The sequence below is a fragment of the Gracilinanus agilis genome, chromosome 4 (genome assembly GCF_016433145.1).
Source record: "Gracilinanus agilis isolate LMUSP501 chromosome 4, AgileGrace, whole genome shotgun sequence".
NCBI classification, from domain to species: Eukaryota; Metazoa; Chordata; class Mammalia; order Didelphimorphia; family Didelphidae; genus Gracilinanus; species Gracilinanus agilis.
In genome coordinates, this window is record NC_058133.1 from 91,203,112 (window position 1) to 91,224,003 (window position 20,892).

At 35.5% G+C, this 20,892-nt stretch overlaps 1 protein-coding gene across 1 annotated transcript; it reads left to right on the top strand.

The window, feature by feature from the left end:
• The first annotated feature begins 315 nt into the window (after positions 1 to 315).
• RGS13 (regulator of G protein signaling 13) lies at positions 316 to 17,260 on the top strand. Its single transcript, XM_044671725.1, has 4 exons — positions 316 to 380; positions 7,123 to 7,184; positions 13,874 to 14,040; positions 17,075 to 17,260. Exons 1-4 carry the CDS (start codon positions 316 to 318, stop codon positions 17,258 to 17,260), a joined length of 480 nt encoding a protein of 159 aa, XP_044527660.1.
• Positions 17,261 to 20,892: the final 3,632 nt, after the last annotated feature.

The following is a 20,892-nucleotide window of genomic DNA, read 5'->3' on the forward strand; positions in this document are numbered from 1 at the left end:
TGCAAGGAGGAGCCAGATGATGATCTACTAACTCCTAAGTGATTTTGTGGCAGGACTTTCCTTCTCAAATGGCAGATTGGAATCAGTGTGTTCTATGGTGCCTTTCAATTTCAAAATTTTATATTTCTAGAAATATGTCTTGGAGGTACATAGGTTCTTATAACTCCATTATTTTACTTTAATTGACCTCCACTAACTTCAAGAAATGACCTTTTATAGTAATAGTATTTTTGTATTTTCAAAAATAACTCAAAATGTTTAACCATCCAAAAAATCTTTATTTGTGTTCAATTATTGTTTTGTTTCTTAAGAAAAATGAGCACAAGAGTGTGCTGGCTGTGCAAGAAAGGCAGAAAAAAATCCAATGGGATCTCTTCAAAGTAAGTGAGACTTAAATTCTATGATCATTATAAAAACAAATTTACAATGGTTATATATATTTATTTATGCAGCTATACCTTTAATTACAAACAAACTGTTCATCTAAAATAAAATAAGCAATTGGTCACAAGTCAAATAAAAAGAAAAAAACACTTTAGAAGATTCTAGTAATGTATCTGCTCAGATTCAGCTTTTATTACACAACGTCCTCAAATGGCAGGACAGTGCTTTTATCATTCCTTACTTTATCATAAGAAAATAGATTTGAGAAGAGATGTAGGAAAGAGTATTGTGAGAGTGTAAATTGTTCCTTAATATTCACAAATTCTTTTTTTTTTAAATTTCCGTGTCAGTATGTGGGGGTCTGTCACTTAAATTCTATAATGGGAAGCCTTTTTGTAAGGAGTCTCTATTCTAATTCTAATTCTAATTCTAAACTAATTTTAAATACATAGAGAGAGAAAAGTATCTACTTGCATTATTTGTGAGACTCTGAAAACCCCTAAATGTTCCCTCTCCCAAGACAGCCTGTGCTTCTTTGAGGTTTCTATGAATCTCACTATGAAAGAGTCATTATTTTGACTTAAAGTGTTGTGCCTTGCTTGGTAGGGGTGAGCTATTTTTAAGAAACACTAAACCATTTTTCAGCCATAAACATAGATAGCCAGATTAGATTAAGTGGTCTTAGAGATCAACCATCTTTTCAGATATTGTGAGCAAAAAAGAAAAAAATAGAACTTAGCTACAGGATGCTGAAGGCATGAGGTCCAGAATTATAGCAGAAAGAATACTGAATTCAGAATGCAGAGAAAGAACTTGGATATGAATCCCATTATTGATATTTTCTAGCTGCATAACCAATGATTAGTCATTTATACTCTCACCCTCAGTTTCTTCAACTGTAAAATGGGGTCAGAGCCTGGTATCTAGCTCACCAAACTGTTTTGAGGAACAAATGAGATGACATAAATATAAAATATTAGTTAAATGTCAATGATTATTATTTCTAGTGAGGAACATGTCTAGAATCCAGAAAGAGCTCTCTACTTTTCCACTTCCCTTATCCCTCTTGACAACTTAATTTCTTTATGAACACTCCTTTTTCGTTCAGGACTCATGCTTTCTCATAGTGACTAAGGGGGCAAAGTACTCTCACCTCAGTACATTTAATAATCTTTAATAGATTCTAAGCTAGATGGCCAGAAGATAGCGTAATTGGATTTAGAGTCAGAATGAGCTGAATTCAAATCCTGCCTCCAACCCTTAGTTTGAAGTGTGATTCTGGACAAAGAATAACCTATCAGTTTCAATTTCCTCAACTATAAAATGGGGACAATAATAACACCTGCCTCTTAGAGTTGTCGTAAGAATAAAATAAGATAGTATTTGTAAAGCACTATACAGACCTTAAAGTGCTATATGAATATGAACTATCATTCTTATTAGGCACTATTTGTGATGTCTTTTTGTATAACCATCATGCTCCCTGCCTTTTTTCCATACAAGGTTAGTAAACTGCAACTCTTAAAGTGTTATATAAATACAAATGACTATTCTTATTAGTCACTATTATTTGTGATGGTCTTTTGTGGAACCATCATGCTCCCTGCTTTTTTCATACAGGATTAATAAGCTACTAAAGTAAAGCCATAGACATATTTTATCTAGATTTCAGAAAAGCAATTTTTAATTAAATAATCTTTATTTTTTTCATTTAATAATTTTTATTTTTTAGAAAAGTTAACATGGTTACATGATTCACAGAAAAGCATTTTTAAAGTGTCTCATTTCATGAACATGATTAAAATGGAGGAATTAGAAATAAATGATAGTATAATTAAATGGACATGGAATTGGTAAAATGGAAAGGAAAGAAATAATCATTTACTAAGTTCCCACTATATCAGAGTGTGTTCTTTACAAATATATTCTAATAATAATTTAATATTATCCCTATTTTAGAATTTAGTATATTGAGGCAGAGATTAAGTAATTTGCCCAAATTCAAACAGAGTGTAAATATATGATTTTTAAATCAGATCTTTTTGACTCAGGCCTCATCACTCTATTCACTTCACCCTCTAATAGTAAAAACAAACAAATAAATAAACAAACAAACAAATAAATAAGTAGATGGATAGATAAATAAATAAATGAATAAATAAATAAATGAGATAGGGATAACAATACCACTAACCTGGGGATTAAATATGGCAATATGTGCAAAGTGCTTTGTAAATCTTAAAGTGCTATATAAATTAGACTGTAAACTTTTCCCTCTTTTTCTTTCCCCAGATCTTAGCAGGGTGCCTGACACATAATAAGTTCTTAGTATATACTTATCGTTTGATTAAAAATGCTGCTATTATTGTAAGGTAAATTTGTATTGGAGGATATGGCCAGAGGGAATGGTGAAAATAAGGTAAAGCATTCAGAGTAGTTCCTAGGAAGATCATTTTGAAGTATGACACTTTAGGGACAGTTTCTGGGCTCTTACCAGGCAACATCAAGCTACAGAACCACTAGTGGAGAATCCTCAATAAACTTCACCACTGGTCCTGACTGCCAAGTCAACCTGGAAGCATAGTCTTTCTCTGCATAAACTTACATATCTTCTAGGCACAAGAGCTTCTCTCATCGGAGCTGTCAAGGGGAATAATTTGACCTAAATTAACAGACAGATTTAAATTTGGTCCAAATGATAGATAGGAATGAGACAGGTAAGTGTGAAGTCCATGATGTCCTTGCACTTTCCTACCTCCAGTGAACGGTGAGAGTTATTTTGGGTTACTGTATTTCAGGTTCTAATAAGAAAAGAAGAATGAGTCAGACACCATTTCATGGAAATGTTTTGAAACCAATCTAAACAGCAGTACTCTGTTAAGCCTCAGTAATGATGCAAACAGATAATCTGAACCTGGCAGGGTCCATCTGAATTTTTAGAAAGAGACAGACATTTGACCTTTTTGAGAGTCATTTTTTTTGTCTCCATATCATACCTTAATGTTTATCCTTTGAAAATTTTCCTCCTAGATATCAAATATCATCCATTGCTGGTGGCTGTTCCTGGTACTCTTACATACTAAATTAACTAGGATAGGGGTGATCCACTGGACACCCTGTTCCAGTCTAGAAATCTATTTTTTTTTTTCATGTCTACGCCTGATTTCAAAAGCACAGTTACAGGCAACTGATTGGAAAATAGATAAATTGCCAATTGTTCAGCTATAATAATATACAAATGTGTCAAAGGCTATACAAATAGGTATGTCATGCAAAAAATCAAATATACAAATTGATAATTGTCATCATTATTATTAGAGCTGATAGAAGCATGACCTAAGTCCTGGTAGGGTCTCTTTGTCCCTGGGCAAGATACTCAAACCTCTCAATACCTCTAGGCAACTCTGTAATTTCCAAAGGAGTTATAGATAGCTCTGGATGAGTACATGGGATTTTAGAACTACAAGAGAATTTAGAGGTCATATGACCCAACTCTTCTATTTTAAAGGTGAAGGAAATGAAGCCCAGAAAAATCAAACAGCTTGCTCAAAGTCACACAGGTAATTGGTGGCAGAACTACAACTAGACCATCATGTGCTTCCTATTTATTGTTTCTGATCATGCTAGCTTCACAATCCTTCTTTAATGAAATTGTTAAATAAATAAATGTATACATTGGAGCACAATAAAAAACCAGCCATTTCCCCCATTGTATCATGGCCAAAATCATCACAGCAAGAGTGTCAAGTCTCATAAAAGAATTCTAATGAGTTCTTTGTCTTTCTTACTTAGCTCACTGAGAACTCATCTCCTTCATAGTACATAATGGAAAGAAAATTGAGTGGGGAAATGTAAATGAGAATAAATTATCAACATATAGGTTTGTTTTTTTCATTTCAGAAGCATTTTATCCTAGTTACATATAAGACAAATACATTTTATAATGCAGATTCCCTAAAGATTTTTTCCAGTAATTATAAAGAACATAACTGTTAGCTTCTACAATTATTATTATTAGGCAACACTTTTAAATGATTTACAATGAATAAAAGTGAATTTCTTAATAAACATTTTAAGATTGCATGTCCCTTTTTAAAACTGCAGGTTCTTAACCAGTGTTCCAGCAAAGTTTCATGAAATGTGAAATATTTCTAAATACCGCCACTATTTCCTCTTGTGTAATTATAAGAATTCAGTCATGGGCCTAAGGAAAAATGATAAAGTATCTGCCTTCAGGGCTCCTAGTCTACACATTCTATAGTTTTTCCCCACTAGATGGCACTACCCACATCCCTTGGGGCATCCAATGTTTTACTTCTTTATCACAATCTTGACACTAAGTGCCCCCCAATCAAAATGGAAAAGATATGAAATCTGTTATTTACACCTTAATTTAGTTTCAAACATACTCCAAAGGAGAATTTTGGTGCTTGAAATTTCCAATTTTCTTTATCTCAATGATAGTAGTGTTGAACGAATGGCTTCATCTCCCATTTTAATAACTTATTATTATTATTATTATTATTAAACTTTATATAGTGCTTTAAGGCTTGCAAAGTACTTTTCAAATATCTCCTTTTATTCTCACAACATCCCTAGATTCTATTATTATTCCAGTTTTACAGCTGAGAAAACTTGGGTATACTAAGTTTATGATTTTCCTAGGATCACACAGATAGTAGCTAAGACAAGATATGAAATCAGGTCTTCTTGACTCCAGTTCCAGTATGTCCTCCTCTGCGCTACCTATCACCAAATAGCTAAGAGATATATGTGAGAAGGCAAGTAGGACTTCCCAAAATCATTAAATGCAGGAATCTGGACCAGTTCTCCTGTCTTCTTTCTACTATGCTACCTGACTTCTCTGAGGAAGAGCCCGGACTAGATGACCACCAAGATTCCATCCAGCTCTGACATCCTGCAAAGTTATTGATCATCCTGAAAGTGAACTTATTTTAGTAATGATTGGCAGGAGTGAGAGGAAGAAGAAAGGTGTAGGAAATTATTTCCCAGGAATTCCTCTGGTTCCTTAGAGAGAAAAAGTGGTTACAAATAGGATCCAGCTTTGGTTGATTAAATGACCTAGAAGCCTCTTCCAACATGGAATGTGGTCATCTAATAGCAAAAAAAAAAAAAAAAAAAAAAAAAAAAAAAAAAAAAAAAATTGAGGGCACGTTGATGGTAACTCTAGCTGACAATGCCAACTCTGCCTTACAAATGAATACTGTCAATGAGACAAATGTTCTGTTAACAATGAAGCTATAAAGTAATCTTGGAGAGAAAATTTTGAAAGGATACGTTGTAATGGCCCTTCTTTATCCACTAGCTGTGTAACTCTGGGAAAGTCACTTAATTTCTGACTGCTTCGTCTTTCTCAACTGTAAAATGGGGATGGTATATTATAATGGGAAATAGCTAGGTGGCCCCATTGAGAGTACTGAACCTCAGACTTTTTAGTTGTGACCTTGGGTACAACATTTGACATCTCTCTTCCTCAGTTTCCTCATCTGTAATAATTGTGGATAATAATAGCATCTTTCCCCAGAGTTGTTGTGAGGGTAAAATGAAATAGTTTTAAAGTGTTCTGCAAATCTTAAAGTACTATATAAATAACTATCACTACTACTATTATTATAATTATTAATGGAAAATACTCATTAAAATAATAAAAATGATAGTCTATTGTTATTATTGTTGTTTTAATGAAATAACATGAAATAAAGCATGTATCATTTGAATAGGGATTAAAAATAATCCGAGATTACAAAACCCTGAGAAATCAGAAGATCTATTTCTTTGCCATTTATGATACTGGGCAAATCATTTTGTTTCCACAACCATAAAAGAGAGAGCATAATACTTGCAATACATATTTTACAGAGTTTACCTGAAGATCATATGGAATGATATGCATAAAATGCTTTGTACTTTTAAAGCACTGGGTAAATGTGAATATTTGCCATTATGATTGAGGCAGCCAAGTGGTTCAAGTGGACAGAGCACTTTCCTGTAGTGAGGAAAAGCTGGATTCTAATCTTACCTCTGACATTTCTAGAAGTGTGATCCTAAAAAAGTCACTGAACCTCTCAGAGCCTCAGTTTCCCCTTCTGTAAAATTAGCATAATAATAGCAGCTAAATGATGCACTGGACCTAAAGTCAGGAAGACGAGTTCAAATTTGGTTTCAAACTCTTAGTAGATATGTGACTCTGGGCAAGTCACTTAACCTCTGTTTCCCTTGGTTTTCTCAACCATAAAATGGGGATTTTAGCAGTACTTACCTTCTGAAGTGGTTGCAAGGATAAAATGAGATATTTATAAAGTACTTTGTATAATACCTGGATCTAGTTAGGCACTCTATCAATACTTTTTCCCTTCCTTACAAGGTGGTTTTGAGGATCAAATGATATAGTTTATCTAAACAATCTTGGAAACCTTAAAGTTCTATATAAATTCTACTTAACTATATCAAAATTATTATATTCCATCACATTCTTATAATACAATAGTATGTAGTAGCCTTAGATTTTAGTAATCAATACATTTATGACATACAGAGCACCAAATGAACTAAAAAATAAAGGGAGTCTCTGAAGAATGTACTCCTGTCCAAAGGATAGTGAAGAATTCCACCTTCTATCATTTACTACACATTTCCAAGCTTCAATCTGTATCATTTTTATTCAAAAATCCTTAAAAAGCCAGCTAGAGCATTCAATTGCCTTGTTTCTTTCCAAAGCCTTACTCTAGAAGAAGTGTTCCAGTGGGCTGAGTCTTTTGAAAAATTGATGGCAACAAAATGTAAGTATTTTATAGTGGCGCTATGATAGTTACCTACCAGATTCATCTTTAACAATAAGAATGCATATGTTTTATATCATAATATATAATACAATATAAATTAACCACCAACCTTGCTGTTAAAATGTATAGATTTTATACATGTATTCATTATGTGTATATATACATATATATATATGTGTGTATATATACGCACACACATAACATTTTTATCAAGGAGAGGTAGGTGTTTAATTTAGCTCTCTTTTCCCATGGCATCCCAGATGACAACTTCCAAGTGTTAAAAAAGGAAAAAAATGTGCAAAAAACAGTTTGTCGTGTCAACCACTACTATTTCCTCTGGTGTTAATTATAACATTAGTCACCAAGAATATTTAGGATTCACATGAGTATATGTGCACAATTCCCTGGAAAAATATGCATAAATAGTACCACTTACTACAAAGCATTACCATATCTTTCTAAATTTAGAATGAGGCACACACTAAAAAGATTCTAGCAATTTGCTGTCATCAAGTTATCTATAAAGAAAATGATCCTTTTTGTGATTTAGTCCTGGATGTATAAAGAAACTCCCCCCCCCCCTTCTAAATATGTGTCTGTAGTTCTATCTGCCTTAGATAGAAATCTAGTATCTTATAAATGGTGGTGTAGGAGAAAGCAATAATGAGAGAGCTAAAGACAAAATCAAAGCAGGAAATGAGAAACAAAGATGACATTTTGGCCATAGATGCTCTTGGTCCCTGAGGTCAAAGAGAGGATGGAGAGTAAAAGAAGCTGCTAAGACAAAACCAGGGATCAAAAGACAAGAAACTCTGATGACTCCAATAAGGATGAAAAAATCATTATGGGTAGTAAAGAAGAAATGTAGGTAGTATAGAATATATTATAGTTGACAAGAAACAAATCAGCTACCTACACAAGTCTTGAAACCAAATCTTATATGCATAAAGATTTAGTCTTACTCCAATGACTTATTGCCACGTGGAAGCAATTTCTGTCTCGCAGCCAAGAGTTCTCATAGAATAAGCCAATGGCACAAAATTTCTGGCAGATTCTACCATGCCGCAAAGACCAGGAGTTTGGGTCCAGGGCCAAAATATATTCCTACTTTCTGCCACTCAGGCTAGAGAAGAAAAGACTGTCATCCCCCACTGGCCATTGGGTTTGCTAGATTGTTGGGCCAAGATAATCAAAACTAAATTTACTAATTACTGTTAACTTTACAATAAATATCCCTGTGAGAAGGCAAAGCAGATTGGAGAAGCAAATAGTGTACTAAACCTGGAATAAAACCAAAACCTAAAACCTAAAAGCTCTGTAATGTCTTAATACAAGCTATGTCCATTTCACATATGAGAAAAGTAAAACTGAGAAGATGAAATGATATAATATAAAATCATACAGCTATGTAACTGAATTCTTCTGACTCCACATTAGAACTCTTTCTATTGCATCATGGTGCTTTCTTTCAAATTAAGTATCATTTCTGGGGAAACTGATATGGCTCAGTATCTCTGGAAAAAATTAAAGAAATTTGCTATGAGTAAGAAATAAAAGAGTTATAAGCATTGAGAGCATCAGTGCCTGCCTCTGATTCATTGTGGTTTTCATTCAAGGGCAAAACTTAAAATATTCAGGAAGTACCTTGCTTCCTCTGTAATCACAGGAAGCTAAGAAAGAGGGTTCTGGCTTGAACTGGGACTAGAATATGCAAAGGAGGAGCCAAATGATTCCAGAAAATAGTGTATTGTAGGGTGCTAATGAGGAGGAGGATATAGCTAGGAATCAAGGTGAAGTCTGTGTAGCAATCTCCTCCTCACTCACTGTTTATCCCTAACACTGTGAGACTTTATGGGGGTCCCCTTGGAAATTGGGGGACCCTAGGAGAGCATGCCACCCCTGGGGGTATGAAGGAAAGGTTACTCCAGAAGGTGGGGTATGTGATGACCTGATTCAATGTTGTTACGAACTGGGGTTCACAGAGCCTCCCCCCCCTGCACCACAGGTGGTCAGGCTTAAAGCTGGAACACAGTGTGAATTGGCTGTAGTGCTCCCTCCTCTAACCTTGGTCTCCCAAATGAACCTGCACACGATCTGACCTTTTCTGGTATTTATTGTAGATAACAAGGTTAAGGGAATGGGTGTAGGATAATGGTGGAAGATAGTGGGTTCAGGTAACTAAGAATTTTCCCTTTCCAGGTCCTTCACCCTGGAGAGACCAAGTCTGTCTCAATCCAGAACTTCACCTGCCCTTCCCCACTAATCCTATTGCCTTTAAACCTATTTAGTTTCTTAAATTAGATGAGGGACTCTATGAGGCAAGGTTCAAGGTATGAGGACTTCAGGGAACTGCTCCCCAAGGAGTCCAGAATCCCTCAACACTGAATGGCATGACTTGTATTCAGGAGATATCAAGATGTTTACGGAATCAATGATTGCAGGTCTTCTCTATAGGTCAGGAACCACGAAGGTGTCTTCAGGTAACACAGAACTCAATCCCTACAGTCTCCCCTCCATGAACTCTTAACCCCCAAAGATCCCTTTCTTAGGTCCAACTCCCAGAAGTCTCTGCTCTTCCAACTATCATTTGGTCTACTGCTCCTTTTCCAAAATTCTGTCCCTCCTCCAAGAATACCATCCCTTGCCTCCATTCTCACAATAGTTAAAAGACCGACAATCACATTAAGCAGAGTCAAGCTACATTTAACAAATAATCTGTATACCTATAGATTTCTTCTCTGTATTTTAATATCTGAGCACAACTTCATATTAGCCAAGAGATTCCCAACTTGTTTTTGTGTCATGGACCAGTTTGGTAGTCTGCATTCTACTGACTCCATATCAGAAAAAATTAATATATAAAACAAAATACATTGGCTGGTCAGGGTAACCAATTATATTAAAATACAATTATCAAAATACTTTTTTAGAAAACAGATTAAGAACTCCTAAAGATAGAGAATGGGTCCTGGAGTTACAAAGATTTAGGTTTAAGCCCAAGTTCTGGCCCATACCAACTGGGTAATGCCCACCAAATTACTTAACTTCTCAGTGTCCAAAGCTAATCTCTAAACTGTATTATTAAAAAAGTTGCCATCTGAATTGATGGAGCAATTTCTCTACTGGTAGTTCTCTATACAAATGATATCAAACTTAAGTAGAAATGAAGCCACTAAACTATATGTAAGGATCCCTGTGGGCATATAGTGATTGAGAAAACCACATATTATTAGCAGCATCTATATTGAAATGTATTTTTATTTGTTTTGTTCAGTATTTCTCAATGACATTTTAATCTGTTTCAAGGCACTTGGGCATGTTGCCATGTATTTGGCACCTCTCTTAAACACCAATAAAACCACAGGTCTGGACAAAATGGCAATACAAATATACATGCACATGCACTTATTTATTAAATGCCTACTGTGTTCTAGGCACTTTGCAAGAGACCTGGGCACACAAAGACAAAAATGAAATAATTACCTTCCTCAAGTAATTAACATATGCATCTGAGAGTTTTTCTCCATTTTCATAATTTAGTACTTTAAAATAGCTAAGAATTACCTAGGATGTTGGCACTTTGAAAGCAAAAAAATTGTTTTTTAGTTTTATAAGCTCATTGTAGGCAGGGATTGTTTTTTTATTCTGTAATTGTATTTTAAATCTCTATGGTAGTACCTTAACCATGTAGTCACTGCATAATAAAGTTTTGTTTAATTCAATTCAAAAACATATTCATTTAAGGCATTGTCACCAATGAAAATTTCTGCTATTGCATTTCTGAACCAAGTGCTTCTGCCTAACTACCAAAGAGAGGAATTTATATTTTAGCCTTGAAGCAATATAAAGCTACTGGAGTTATTCTGATTAAAAAATGAGATGGTTAGGACTGTTTTGGAAATTAAAACAATTTAAGATAACAAAATGCAATATTGTGATGCTGAGGTTTCTAAATAATAGCCAACATCATTAAAAGTATTATGACCACACCTAATACTAGGGCCTCAGAATCTTGTTGTGCCATCTTTGGACTCCCCACCTAGTTGGTTTCTTGTTTTATCCTCCCCATCCTGACAGCTCCATCCTCCATCATAGGGTTTCTGATTCTCTTCCACTCAGTTTCAAGCTTGATGGTCACCTGTAACATTGTGTGGCCCAACCAGGTTTTCATGGAACTAACTAATGCCTGTAGGACAAAAGGCAGGTTCCTAGAACTGGTAGATCAAGAAACCACAGAGGGTAAATAAACTTGATCCTGGATGGCAAAGAAACTGGTCTAGGAGGTGAAAAACTACTATTGGCCAGAATCATCATAGGACATCAAATTTAATATCCTAGGTTGAGACAGGGCAGGTTGGTGGTCCAGTGGATAGAGCACCAGACCTAGAGTTCAGAAGACCTGGGTACATATCCAGCCTCAAACACTTACCAACTGTGTGACCCTGGGCAAGATTTTTGTATCCAGCAGGAGAAAGGCAGGTCAAAATAATTTTGAGGAGCAAGATGAATGGGGTCTAAAAATGGGTTCTTCAAATATGCCCAAAGAAATAAGCTCTCATGGGCATATATGGAATCCCTTGATGACTAAAGAGCAGTGGTCATACTTAGTAATGAAGATGAAACATTTGACATGCTGAATCAGATCTTCACCTTCCCTTTACCCAGAATAATCCTGGGGAGGTCCTTACTCTCAAATTTTACCCCAAAACGATCAGATTGGAATAAAAGCTCAAATAGTGATCAGTGACCTGAATGTTCTAAACCAAATTGGGTAAGCAAATATAAAATCACAGAAGCCCTAGTTTTCTTTATAGTTCAAATGTCACATACCACTGGATGCCTTTCCTAACCTTCCTTGGTTCTTTGTGCTATCTCCCACAAAATTACAAGGCAAGAAAGTGGGACAATAAAATTAGAATCTGGAAGATCTGAGTTCAGTTCTTGCCTCTGACTCTTACTATTTGACTTTGGGAAAGAGACTTAATATTTCTCAGCCTCAATATCCTTATCTGCAAAGTGGGGTTAATAATATCATCTGCTTCACAGGGAGATCAAATTTTGTGGAAATCAAACAAAATATCACATATAATGCAATTGTGAATCTTGAAACATTCTCTAAAAGCCAGCTAATTTTAGCTGTTATTATTAATCTGCACATATTTTGTTCATTTTCCTCTGAGTAGTTTGCAAGCTCCTTCAAGGCAAGGACTGAAGGATTTCTTCATTTTTCTGTTTTGTAATGGGGTCTAGTGAATGCTGAGACCAATTGAGATCTCAGCCGCCACATGGAAGATGCTTTCAGAAAAGAGGTGGTGATAAAGGAAGAAAGAACTTTGGTGAGACATTGTGGAGCATGTGTAGACATTGAGTTCTCATAATTAGTTCTGGTCAACTAACCATGTGTTGAAGACAAGACTCTGGCTGAGGAAGCATTAAAAGAAAAGCCTATCAAATTCCACTTCTGTCTCTTTACCTCATTGACTACTAGGAGATCTCAGATTCCTTCTCTCAAAGCATCCACTGAAAGGAGTGACATTTCTGTCCTTGGGAGGTTTGAAAGTCGGGAGAGTGAGCTTTAGAAGTCCAAAAAGTCAGAGCTAGACATACTCCACTGCCCCTTATTTTCTGAGTTACCTTGAGGGGTTTGGGGGTTTTTCTCTTTTCTACTACAACCAGCCTGAGCCCCCACAAGCTGGTTCTACCTGATCCTCACTATTAAAGGACTGACTCTATGTTCACCTGCTTTTTCTGGTTCCAAAGATTTTTTCTATGTCTTGAACCAAGCTAAATCCTTGATCTATTTATTCATGGGCATATTAACACCTGAAGCCTGATGTATCACTGTATACTTGGGGTCTTCATTAGTTTATGTCTTCTAGTTTATCTTGACAACTCAAATCTTAATCTCTCCTTTACATTATACCTCATTCAATTTAATTTGACAGGCAATTATAAAGTGTCAACTCTGTCTTCAGCACTGTACTAAGTAAGGATACAAAGATAAAAATGAAACATTCCCTGCCCTCAAAAAGCTTACATTTGGTTGGAAAAACAACATGTTCACAGAAAAAGAGATATAATAAGCACACAAAATAAAAACAAAGTTGTCATGGGTTTGGCTTTTTTTTATTGTTTTGGAGTTGGGGTGAAGAACTGCCAACAAGGAAAGGAATATTCTACCATGGCTCCTACTCTGCTTTTGGCTCCCCATGGGTCTGACGGAACCCAAGACCTAAAGCTTATAAGGAATGTAAAATGTATCTGGTGGGGGGTGGGCAGCTGCGTAGCTCAGTAGATTGAAAACCAGGCCTAGAGACAGGAGGTCCTAGCTTCAAATCTGGCCTCAGATACTTCCCAGCTGTGTGATCCTGCGCAAGTCACTTGACCCCCATTGCCTACCCTTACCACTCTTCTGCCTTGGAGCCAATACACAGTATTGATTCCAAGACAGAAAGTAAGGGTTTTACAAAAAAAAAAAAAAATTGAAAAAATAAAATAAAATAAAATGTATTTTGGGTGCTTTTCATGAATGGCCCTACATGAATAGTAATTTATAATTCAAAACTATTCATCTGAAATCATTTATGAGTTTTAGAATTTTGATTTAGACTTTTCATCCAAACATTATTCAGTATTTTTCAGTTATATTCCTTAATGTTAATCCATGAAAAAAAATTTACTTTTAGATGGTCCAGGAATCTATGCAACATACTTAAAAATGGAGCACAGTGATGAGAACATGAAATTCTGGATGGCATGTGAGACATACAAAAAAACTGCATCACGATTTAGCAGGACATCTAAAGCCAGGAAACTTTACAGGACTTACATTCAACCGCAGTCTCCTAGAGAGGTAAACATTTTACTTAGTAATAATAACTGTTCCAATAACCTCAAGAAAATGTATTTACATCTCTAAGAGGAACAATGTTGGGTATGAAAGGATTTTTCTTAAAAGACTGACTCTTTTCTTAAGACATTTTCAAAAAGATAAATCTGTACATCCTACAGGAATAAATTCAACCTATGCTAAATAATAAGTTATTCAATTACTTTAATTCCCTGGGATACCACTTACATATAACATAAAAAAGTGAGAAAAGTATTTCAAAATCAAGAGACCTAGATCCTAATCCTGTCATCAATGGGCTATATGCATTTGATTTGAGAAAAGAATAATTTTTTTTTTGAGAAAAGAATAATTTTTAAAACTTCCCAACAATTAGAACTATCCTGAAATGGAAATGGACTCCCTCGGTAAATTAGTAACTTGTCTTTGGGATATCTAGTTATATTGTAAAGAGGATTATTTTCCAGGTAGGACTTGATCTACAGAGGCCCCCTGAGGTCTCTTCCAACTCTGAAGTTCCTTTATTCTATGACATAAGATCTCTGTCTGTTTCTCCATCTAAAAAATAAAAAAATAAGTAACATTTCCTATCCACTGATGGGATTTCTATGAAACTGAAATAACGATGTAGAAGTAAAAATACTTTTGAAAAGTATGTTGTTGTTTATATATTAGGATGTCAAATAATATGGTATCATTCTAATTCTGGAACCCCTCAAAATGATTACATCAACTGTAATTTAGTGTAATGACTTTGCTATGAAGTATGAGGCTAATTAAGCTAGGATTACATTATATTTTAAATTTACACAAAGCACTTATTAGTTAATTTATTCAGAGCTCTCGGCTAGATATAGTTAGTGATACAAAATGTAAATAAGACATAAGCAATGAGTATCCTTATAAAAACTACAATTTAGTGGATGGATGCAACACCTACAAAAATATTTGTAATGGAAAATAATATGTGACAGATGTGTTAGAGAGATGGGAACAAATTGATAACATAGCATAGTTTTGTGAAGAGGAGGGATGTGACCAGAATTATGCATGAGGATTATGCATAACTTGGCAGGAGTGTGAAAGATGGATTGGATCAGAAGAAATAGAGTTGAAAGCTCTATTAAATAGACTATTAAAATAGACCAAGTAGGTGGCAGTGAAGGCCTGCATAAAAACCAGTAGGAAGAGGACCAAGAGATACTGTGTCATGACAACCCGAGAGTGTTCGACACAGCACACTGGTCAAAATGACTGAGAAAAAACATCAACAATGGCAAAGAGAGTATTGAAGAAGCAACTAGAGAGATTAAAAGCAAGCTAGTTAAATGTATTATCTCTAAAGCCAAGAGAGGAATGGGTTTCCATTTGGAAGAGTAGGTCAGTGTTGTCAAATGCTGTAAGGTATCAAGGTAAATGATGACTAATTCATTGGATTTGGAAATCAAAAGATTATTGGTGACCTAAGAGTAGTTGGATTGAGAGCCTGATTATAAGCAGTTTGAAAGACTCAGTATTGATAAACTGAGTCATTGGTGTAGGCAACTTTTTATAGAATTTTGACAGAGAAGAGAAGGGGAAATGACAATAACTAGAGGTAAGAGCCATACCTGAAATGCACAAATTTGGGAATTACTTAAATAGATGTAATAACTAAAGCCATGGAAATTAATGAGATTGTTGAGGCTAAAAAGGGAGAGTAAAGATCCTAGTATAAAATATTTGGATACTTTAATTCAATTATCCAGAATTTTAATTACTCACTTTAAGTGGGTACTAGGGAGTTATTGAAGGGAAAACAAAAACACAGATCCACTGGCCCTTGATCCAGAGCTCTTTAAAAAGCCTCTTGCTGCCTTATTCCCTAAAATGATGAAATCCTGAAGTGGTAGTTGATTGAATTATCTAAATTGATAGATGTGGTAGAAAAACACTGAATTCTGAACTGAGATTGATGGTCTGTGATCCAGCATTGGTACTGGGTCTTGGGAGAAAAAAAATCACTTTTCCCTTCTGGTTCTTAGTTTTCTCATTTGTAAAAATGAAGGGATCAGGGGACAGCTAGTTAGGTCTGTGGTTTAAAAGTCAGGCCAAGAGATAGGAAGTACTGAGTTCAAATGTGGCCTCAGACATTTCCTAGTTGAATGATCTTGGATAAGTCATTTGACTCCTATTGCTCAGTCCTTATCGTTCTTCTGCCTTGAAACCAATATACAATAGTGATTCTAAGTTGGAAGGTAAGGGTTTAAAAAAAATGAAAGGATCATAACAGGCAATCTCCAATGTACATTCAAGCTAAAAAATTATATGGTCCTGTGACTTGCCAATTACCATACTTGAACCTATTGTCCACCAAGCCATGAGGAAAATCCTCAAGTCACTACTCTCCATCCACATCAACTCTAGAGGAAATGACAAAGGGAAAGGGGAAGTAGAGTCAAGGGACTTATAGGGGTTCTAGATGATGAAGAGAGGATATGATACAGAAGTTCCCATTGATGGTGGACCAGCGGTTGAAAATAGAATGTAGAAATTATACCCCTCCACAGAACCCAACTTTGTTGACTAATACTCTAAAAACCGTTGTCATTGAGACCACTTCCTTCATCTTTCTCTTTCCACTTCTCTTCACTCTCTTCTTAATTTAGGACATATTCCATGAAATTTGGGTGTTTACCAGTATTCTGAAAAAGAGCCTGTTAGCATCATTTCAAAAATACTGTTATTTTTCCCTTTTCTTCAGAGTCCTTCATCTCATCAAACTTCTCTTTTTCACTCTAAAGTTAACAAACCACTTCTTTTTTTCTTTTTTTTCTTTTTTTTTTCTTTTTTTGGCTTTAGTATTGTGAATTTTTTTCCAATGTGGGCTTGGAGATTTACCAAAAATAGAAATTAAAACTGTCTCTTGTAGTTTCTTGGTGCCTAAGAAATGACACTATTAATAGCATTCTGAGTGAAAAAATGGGAGAAATATTCTGTAAAGGTTTAACAATCTTTGGGCATGTTCCATGAACCTGCATGTCATTTCATTTTTCAGATTAACATTGACAGTCCCACCAGAGAAGCCATCATTAAGAACATTCAAGAACCCTCTCAAAATTGTTTTGATGAAGCTCAAAAAATTGTGTACATGCATATGGAAAGAGATTCCTATCCCCGATTCCTACGGTCAAAATTATACCAAAACCTCATTGAAAGCCTGCAGATGGATGGCCATCCCTGAAAAGTATATTATCGGGGGCAGCTGGGTAGCTCAGTGGATTGAGAGTCAGGCCTAGAGATGGGAGGTCCTAGGTTCAAATCTGGCCTCAGCCACTTCCTAGCTGTGTGACTCTGGGCAAGTCACTTGACCCCCATTGCCTACCCTTACCACTCTTCTGCCTTGGAGCCAATACACGGTATTGGCTCCAAGACAGAAGGTAAGGGTTTTAAAATAAAATAAAATTTTTAAAAAAGTATATTATCATTTCAGAAACTGAAGATAGGGTATAGAAAGCCAATGTTTTGTTGTATGAGTAGTGGATGTATTGGTAATTCCCAAATAGGCACTCTGCAAACCTTAGAAATACAGGAGAAATATAATGTAATTTGATTATTACACTAAATGGGTTACAACACAGAGGGATAAAATAAAATATTTTTAAACCACTTTGTAAATCTTAGAATGCTAGCTAGCTCAATATAAGCCTGATATGAGTATTTAAGGCAGATGTTAGAATTATCTCCACAACACCAACATTGAAGAGATCCCACTGGAGTGACCAAATCAAAACTTTTTATAAAATCCATCCATTTATCATACTTCTGGATCACACATACTTCAAGACTTTAAAAGCAGTACTTGAATGAAAACTAGTTATAGAGTAGATTCTATACTTTAGGGGAAATGTTCTTGCTTAATAAATTTGTTTGAGCTGAATTATCAAGAATGTAATGAAATACTTCACAGTAGAAGCCAATCACAAGTTAAAGTCTTAGTAACAATTTCAAAGGTGTGGTCTTCAAAGCTACATTATTTGCATAGCATTTCATATGCGTGGTATTTTACGTGCATAGTTTTTCCATTGCTTTACAGCTTACTAATAAAAAATTTAACCACCAGAATATTACCTACATTTTAAAGCAGCTGCTGCATGTATAAAAGCCTAATATATTTCCTGATTGAATGACAAACAGGGATTTTGCTTTCCATTTATACTTGAATATGTTTTAAATATGAAAAAGAACACTGTCCTATTTCTGGGATTTTTTTTATCCATGATATAAATGTATGAGGCCATCCTCTGATACGTGTGCGTCTCTCTGACCTCAATGATATGAATAGTCCCAAATCTCCCCCAGACTGCAGTGCCTCCATCCCAAGGCTTGCCCCATGCATTTATTGCCCTGTCTTTCTGTAAGATCTATAGAGAGGATATATTCAATTTGCTGATGATCTTTCCCTAGTTCTTTTAGTATTTTGTGGATCTTACTAGTGATTAAATAGATATATGAAACTACATTGTTCTTTGTTTACATGAAAGAAAGAAAAAATAGATATTGGAACAAATGAGTGGTGCAAATTAAGGTTTATATATTACACCAGCAAGAATATATTTCACTCTTCCCCTAGTGCCATTCACACGGAAATATGTGAGAAATATAGTACATCTATGTGAGATTACTTCCCTGGGACCTTCACAGATATTAAAAGAACACTTTGTCCAGTACTGTCTTTCCAAAATTCAGTTTAAAAAAAAAAACATATTATAAAGCACTTGTGATGTACAAAGCACTAGGCTAGATCAGAGGATGCCCTCCAGCAACTTGCATCCTACCAGTGGTCAGAAGGCAGTGATATCTTTCTCTGTGACCACGGTAACCTGCTGACAGAGACCATCCTGAAGTAAAAATTTGTGATTTTCTCAAATCATACCAGTAGGTGACCATTTATGTCACACAGTTAACATTCAATAAATGTGTCTTGAATTGAAATTGATTCAGAGTTCATCTCATTCAGTTCTACTACTAATTACTGATTTTTGTAGAGTAATTCATAAAATAGATGCCTTGGACATTGTCATCTCCAGTTTAGAGATCAGTAAACTGGACCAAGGAAGGCTTTCAGTCAAACATCTAATATGTGGCAGAGCTGGAATTTTGAACCCAGGTTTTCTTGATTCCATGCCCAGAAAACTGTTTGCCACATCATGTTGCCTTCCCATATTCATGAGTATTTCATACTCTGAAGTGCAAAAAAAGTAAAAAAATATAGATATGATTCTATCTCTTTTCTGGGACCACTTTAAACATTCCTATTTCAATTTGTTTCATAAAATGCTTTTCTAATGGCCTTGATGCTACTAATAAGAAGGCACTACTTCCCTCAATTCTATTTTTTTAAACATTTATTAATATTCATTTTTGACATGGTTACATGATTCATGCTCCTACTTTCCCCTTCACTCCCCACTCTCCCCCCCCGCCCATGGCCAATGCACATTTCCACTGGTTTTAACATGTGTCATTGATCAAGACCTATTTCCAAATTGTTGATAGTTGCATTGGTGTGGTAGTTTCGAGTCTACATCCCCAATCATGTACACCTCAATCCATGCGTTCAAGCAGTTGTTTTTCTTATATGTTTCCTCTCCTGCAGACCTTCCTCTGAATGTGAGTAGCATTCTTTACCATAAATCCCTCAGAGCTGTCCTGTGTCATTGCTTTCTGCTGGTACAGAAGTCCATTACATTCGATTTTACCATAGCATATCAGTCTCTGTGTACAATGTTCTTCTGGCTCTGCTCCTTTCACTCTGCATCAGTTCCTGGAGGTCTTTCCAGTTCACCTGGAATTCCTCCAGTTTATTATTCCTTTGAGCACAGTAGTATTCCATCACCAGCATATACCACAATTTGTTCAGCCATTCCCCAATTGAAGGACATACCCTCGTTCCCTCAATTCTTGAAAGTACCTTAGCCTTTTTTTTTAAACACTCACCTTCTATCTTAGAATCAATACTAGATATCAGTTACAATAAGGAGGAGCAGTGAGAGCTAGGCTATTGGGGTCAAGTGACTTGTCTAGGGTCATACAGAGAGGAAGTGTCTGAGGTTATATTTGAACCCAGAACCTCCTGTCTCCAGGCCTGGTTCTCTATCTACTGACCTACTTAGCTGCCCTGTGTTAGGTCTTTATGTCATGAGGTCATATCTTGCCGGCTGGTCCTTCCTTCAAGATATTGAAAAAATAGATACCTGGAAAAGTTAATTCACTTTCAAACAGAAGTGAGCAACTTATTTCTTCTAAATTATCAAGATCAAATCTGGCATTTCTAATATGCATATTAATAAATTTTGAATGAGTAATATTTTCCCTTGCTTAAAATAAATATTAATAAGCTGTAATCATAATAGAAATTATAACCCCTGATGGCTAATCAGATTAACCCTACCTCCACACCTAAGACCAGGAATACCCAGCATAAAATATAAAATGAAATCACTTACTTAATGGCACATATTTTTTACATTAAGAAGTTTTGAACTAGACAAAGAACACTGCAAACCAGAACTAGAAGAGACTTTTGCTTAGGCGTGTATTAAGTTCAAGCCCTCGTATTTATTAAATAAAGAAAATGAGGCGCTGAAAAATTTTATAACTTGCTTAAGGTCATACAACTAGTACATTTCTGAGGCAAGACTTGAACTAAAGACACCAACTCTCCAGCACTCTATCCACCATATCACCTAGCTGCCAAGTAAGACTACCAACTATTACGAGGCAGTGTGCTATAAAGGTATATTGGAAAGACTGTACTTATTTTTCATCAGAGAACCAAGGTGTGGATTCTGGCTCTGTTTCCTATTAGCTGTG